This window comes from Dipodomys ordii, unplaced genomic scaffold (genome assembly GCF_000151885.1).
Source record: "Dipodomys ordii isolate 6190 unplaced genomic scaffold, Dord_2.0 Scaffold62, whole genome shotgun sequence".
NCBI classification, from domain to species: Eukaryota; Metazoa; Chordata; class Mammalia; order Rodentia; family Heteromyidae; genus Dipodomys; species Dipodomys ordii.
In genome coordinates this window covers 1,249,164-1,255,178 of record NW_012267278.1, presented here as the reverse complement: position 1 = coordinate 1,255,178, position 6,015 = coordinate 1,249,164, and the positions used below count along the sequence as shown (strand labels likewise).

The 6,015-nt window shown below is 37.9% G+C and overlaps 1 protein-coding gene across 1 annotated transcript in view; it reads right to left on the bottom strand.

Moving 5' to 3' along the window:
• Ak9 (adenylate kinase 9) overlaps positions 1-6,015 on the bottom strand; it is an 87,508-nt gene that overhangs the window by 40,643 nt on the left and 40,850 nt on the right. The window contains exon 19 of the mRNA XM_013022366.1: positions 2,439-2,553. Within this exon, the coding sequence (XP_012877820.1) occupies positions 2,439-2,553 (115 nt within the window). The remainder of the gene's footprint in view (positions 1-2,438; positions 2,554-6,015) is intronic.

Here is a 6,015-nt window from a genome sequence, read left to right as displayed (position 1 = left end):
GGAGGAGGAGGAGGAGGAGGAGGAGGAGGAGGAGGAGCCGCCACCGCTGCCGCCACTAGACTCCTTCTTAACTAATGACTGGGCAAGGTGGTTCACACCTGTAATCCCAACTACAGGAGAGGCACAATGGCGGGCCTTGGTGGTGTGTGCCTGTAATCCCCAGTGATTTTTAGGGGAAATGCAAGTAGAAGGATCCTTGCCCAGGCCAGCTAAGCATAACTTGAGTTTTAATGACCTTCAGTTGAGAAATTACATAAATTTTGTCTTATTCTTAAATTAACATTTCATTAGTTCTCAAATACATGACTAGTTCTCATAAAAAGTAAGTAGCTCTTTAAATATTAGCAGATTATTGTTCCATTTGTAACAAAAGTTTTCAAAGCTAAAAGTAAATGGAATATATTTGTGATTATATTCTAAATTAGTAATGTTTTCTAGTTGATATATCAAATAATAATTTTATTTTCCAGTTCAACTAAATAAAACTTCATGACATTTTGTGTTATGTTTCTTTTTCATTTTTTGTGGGGGGGGCATCTGGTCGTGGGGCCTGAACTCTGGGCCTGGGCGCTGTCCCTCAGTTCTTCAGCTCAAGGCTAGCACTCTACCACTTGAGCCACAGTGCCACCTCCAGCTTTTTTTTTTCTGCTTATGTGGTGCTGAGGAATCGAACCCAGGGCCTCAAGCATGCAAGGCGAGTGCACTAACACTGAGCCACCTTCCCAGCCCTTGTGTTATGTTTCTAAAGGAATGACTGATACGACTAACAAACACTAAAAAGAAGACCCCTGGCATTCACATATCAGTTAACCCACTTCTACAATTATCTACCTCCCAGCTTCATAATTTAGACTCCTAAATCTCAGATCAAAAATTTAATTCTGAGGAAGGAGGAAGAAACAGCATTTGAATAAATTTCTATATGTGCCATCATCAATAAGTAGTAAGCAATTTAGTGGGTTTACACAGAAAAGTGTAGTATTTAAATTTCTAGATCTTCATTTTTGGAGGAGTAGAAATACCAATTTCATCAATACAGAAAAATTCAATATAGAAGAATTCAACAATATAGAAGCATTAGAAAATTAAATCACTATTTTTTAAAAATACTTTATTCCTCAACCTGAAGAAAGTCATCATTTATTGAAGTATAATCTTTTTTGGGGGGGGAGGGGTCCAGTCGTGGGGCCTGAACTCTGGGCCTGGGCGCTGTCCCTCAGCTCTTCAGCTCAAGGCGAGTGCTCTACCACTTGAGCCACAACGCCACTTCTGGCTTTTTTTTTTCCTGCTTATGTGGTGCTGAGGAGTCGAACCTGGGGCCTCAGGCATGCAAGGCAAGCGCTCTACCACTGAGCCACATTCCCAGCCCTGAAGTATAATCTTAATCCTAGCCAGGAATATTTAGATTTTTAAAGCTCTTCATTATACTCACATTGGAAAATAAACCCTATAGGTTAAACCCACCACATGTAAATAACCAGTGTTGTTCTTTCCTTATTTAGTCAGGTTTGTGATTTTACTTTGTGGATACTACTTACCAAAAGTAAGTCATAGATAAAACACTGTTACATAATGACATTGGAGCTATGGAGCTCAAGTGGATCAAAAAAAAGCTAAGCAACAGCACCTAGGCCCTGAGTTCAAGTCCCAGTAGTGACATACACAAAAATGGAATACATTTGGTTGTCAAACACTGGTGAATCACATCTGTAATCCTAGCTATTCACTAGGTTGAAATCTGAAGATCATGGTTCAAAGCCAACCCAGGCAAAAAAGTCCATGTGCTCTGACTGGGAATGAGGCTTAGTGGTAGAATACTTGCATACCAGGCATGAAGCCCTGGGTTTGATTCCTCAGTACCATATAAACAGAAAAAGCCAGAAGTGGCACGATGGCTCAATTGGTAGAGTGCTAGTCTTGAGCAAAAGAAGCTTAGGGATATTGCCCAGGTCTTGAGTTCAAGCTCCACAAGTGGCAAAAAAAGAAAGTCCATGAGCTCTTATCTCTAATAAATCAGCAAAAAGCCAGAAATGTAAGTGTAGCTCAAGTGGTAGAGTATCAGCCTTGATGCTAAATCCAAGCAAAGAGCACAGGCCTTGAGTTCAAGACCCAGTATGAACATACACATAACACACACACACACACACACACACACACACACACACAGAGTACATTTGGGGCTGGAGGCATGACTCAAGTGGTAGAACACAAGTGAGAATGAGGTCCTGAGTTCAAGCCCATGTACCACCAACCCTCCAAAATGATTTGGTATGGATTATAGGAAAGCATTCACAATGTGTACTTTAAAAAGTCTAGATGTATTCATGAAATTTATTAGAAGTAGATCTAGGTGATAGACAATCTTTTGTTATTAAAGATATTCCTAAGTATAAATTGTGAGAAGATAATTAAGAGGTACCATTTTTGGCAGACTTTACCTTATTGCTGCTTCATCTTCCTTTTTCTTTTGTAGTTCCATTGAAATTCTTTCTAAAATCTTAGCATCAATTTCAGGCTTATTTTGGAAATATGCTCTGTCAAGTAAATATTTTCCTGAAACACAAATAAAAAGAGTTATATTATCTTTGAAGTTCTATAGAGTTGAATAACATATATGTTGGAAAATAATGACAAAAATTATTTCTCCCTTAGGGTGGTAACAACTCCAGTCACCTTGACTCTAGCTCTATGGTCAGGGTGGAAAAGATGGGCCATGCTGGGCTGGACAAGGCCTGGCACCATGGCACATGAGTTCTATAATTTGTTGATGAAAACCTGATGAACTGGATAGTAGATCTGCTGTTCAAGAGTATATTAACAGAGCACACAGACAAATTGCTCCAATATTGACAAAATTCTTTTTTTTTTTTTTTGTCCGTCGTGGGGCTTGAACTCTGGGCGCTGTCCCTATGTTCTTCAGCTCATGGCAAATGCTCTACCGCTTGAGCCACAATGTCACTTCTGGTTTTCTAGTGGTTTATTGGAGATAAGAGTCTCACAGACTTCCCTGCCCGCGCTGGCTTTGAACTTTGATCCTCAGACCTCAGGCTCCTGAGTAGCTAGGATTACAAGCGTGAGCTACTGGTGCCCGGCTGACAAAATTCTTGAATCACCCAAAGGCCAAAGTCAAGGTAGGGAAGTATCCATATTCTGCCTTTGACTAAATGTGTCTAACTTCAGAGTGAATGCCATTCAAATGCCGGTACTTAAATGGCAGCCACTGGGCAGTAGATTTTTCTTTGTGCAGTTCGTGAGACTACCAAATCATGTTGGACTATGGACTACAGGAGCTGTAGACTTGATGGAGCTGCATGCCCTGAATAGCCGTAAATAATTTTCCAGAAGGATTAGCTTGAAAGAATCAGTAAAATGAGGATCAGTATGTTGTAGGATTCACAGAATATTTTCCACATGTTTATTACATCACCAGCAGATATTTGATGATAAGAAAAAAAATAAACATTTTACCCCATCAGTTTACTTAGTTTGTGATGAAATAAAATTGGACGTCCAAGGATAACTTGGTTGGACCAATTTTAAAAGAGGAATTTCAGAGTTTAGTTATTAAGCAAAGTGAAGCATGAAAGGAATCATATAGAAGAATTGCTTCCTGGAGCCAGTGGCTCACACCTGTAATTCTAGCTATTTGGGAGGCTGAGATCTGAGGATCATGGTTCAAAGTCAGCCCAGGCAGGAAAGTTCGTGAGACTCTTATCTCCAATTAACCACCAAAAAGTGGAAGTGGAACTGTGGCTCAAAGTAGTAGGGTGCTAGCCTTGAGTGAAAAAAGCTAGGGGATAGTGCCCAAACCCTGAGTTTAAGCTCTACAACCACACTACCACCACCACCAACAACAACAAAAGAAAGAACGAAAGAGAGAAAAGGGAAGGGGAAAAAAAGAAAAGAAAAAAGAATGTGCTAAGTGCATAATTAACATGAATTTATGTACAGTATATGTATCATTTTAGGCATATCAATCATATCTATATTATATCTTGGTTTTTTTTGCATGTCATGTGTTGTGTTCTTAAATGGAAAATACTAGAACCTGCCATATTCACTCCTTCTCTCTTTTCCTCTCTCTCTCTCTCCCCCCTCTCTTTCTCTCTCTCTTTCTCTTTTTGATGTCACTCCTGGGGCTTGAACTCAGGGCCTGGGTGCTGTCTCTGAGTTTATTTGCTCAAGGCTAGCAATTTATCCTTGAGCCATTGCTCTTCTTCCAGCTTTTTTTGGTAGTTAATTAGAGATAAGAGTCTCACAAACTTTCCTGCCCTGACTGGCTTTTAACCACAATCTTCAGATCTCAGTAGCTAGAGGTGTAAGCCACTAGTGCCCATTCCTTCTTGTTTTTCTTAATCCTTTCCCCAGAGTACTTTAGCCAAGAAGTTTATTCACCAGACTATGATACAGTAGTACCTTATACATATTTATATTTGTATTAATTGCTTAGCAATTATAATTCAGACTAGCAATTACATTACATGATTGGAAAACTGTATTAGCATTGGCTCTTGCTTACCTTTGACTTCAGAAATTGTTCTAACTACTTTAAGACATAATGAATATAGTCTGACTCAGTACTGTGAATCTTTTTATCTAATTACCAGCAGCATTAAATAGAGGTGAAAATATTGTAGTATTTATTTTATGCTCATGTTCTAAAAGTTCGTTTGAATTATATGTACATGTGAGGTCATTTGCTGATGAATGGTCATACATGTGTGGACTTAATCATTAGTCAGTCATAGAAGAGTTCTAGTGCAGATTTATCTTCAATTTATCTGTTGAAGGTTTTCTTAAAGTACTGGAGGTCTTCTTGCCAAATTGGTTATAATGAGGCACTAAGAAAGGGTGAAAAATTATACTTGTAGTTCAGAAAATATTTAAAAAGCCATCTCCTAACCAGATTTAACAAACATGGGAACTTCTTTGTCTTTTAAAAATTATTTTGAAATGATGATTAAAGATACATTCATTTTGTTTCTCCAAGTTGAGTGAATAATTTATTGTGCAGGCTGAGACAAGCAAGTTGTATATAAAAGTATAGGACCTAGCCTAGTGCTGGTTGGCTCATGCCTGTAATCCTAGCTACTTAGAAGGCTAAGATTTGAGGATCATGGTTTAAGACCAGCCTGGGCAGGAAAGTCTATGAGACTCATATCTCCAGTTAACTGACAAAAAGTTGAAAGTGGAGCTGAGGCTCCAGTAGTAGAGTACTTGCCTTGAGAAAAAAAATGTCAGGAATAATGCCTAGCCCTGAGTTCAACATACACATATTTAGATATATAAATGAACTAGTAGTGTAGTGGTAGTGTGAATAGATGTATATTCTAAGTCTTTCTAAGCCTATCATCTTTTTGGTTTTGAACTGTATCATCCTAGAAACCATCCTCATGACTATTACAACCTACAACAAACATTTATGATGTCTTATATTCACAGTAAAGGAAGTATTGATTTATAAATTTTGCATTTTTATTAGTGTTACTATGAACCAATGCAAATAGTAATTTTAGGCAAACGCTACATACTGAGAGGCTAAACTTCAAAGTTAATAAATCATACATAGCAATATAGCTGCTTTCTCTAGAAGTTGTCTCACAAGGGATTTCTGTGGCTCAACTACTTTCTTAAGATCATTTGAACTATAGTAGTGACTAGGATTAGTGATCTGGCTAATTATTTTGAAACATATTTTGAACATATGACTTAGTGTTAATGGGGAAATTAAGTATAATTTTTGTCTTATTCATTCCATTCTTGTACTTTTGTGTTTAAAATCAGTTATTAAAAAAACTTCAGAAGAGGGGTGGAAGCATGGCTCAGTTGGTAGAGCACTAGCCAATGAGTAAAAGGGGCAGGTACTATGTTGGAGTACCAATCTTGGACCTGAAAAAAGAGAGAAAGAATAAAAAGAAAAAAAAAAGAATATCATATACATAATCTAGTTCTTACAAATGAGGGAGATCACTATGCTGTGGCAAAAAAAAAAAACAAAAAACAAAAAAAACCTGG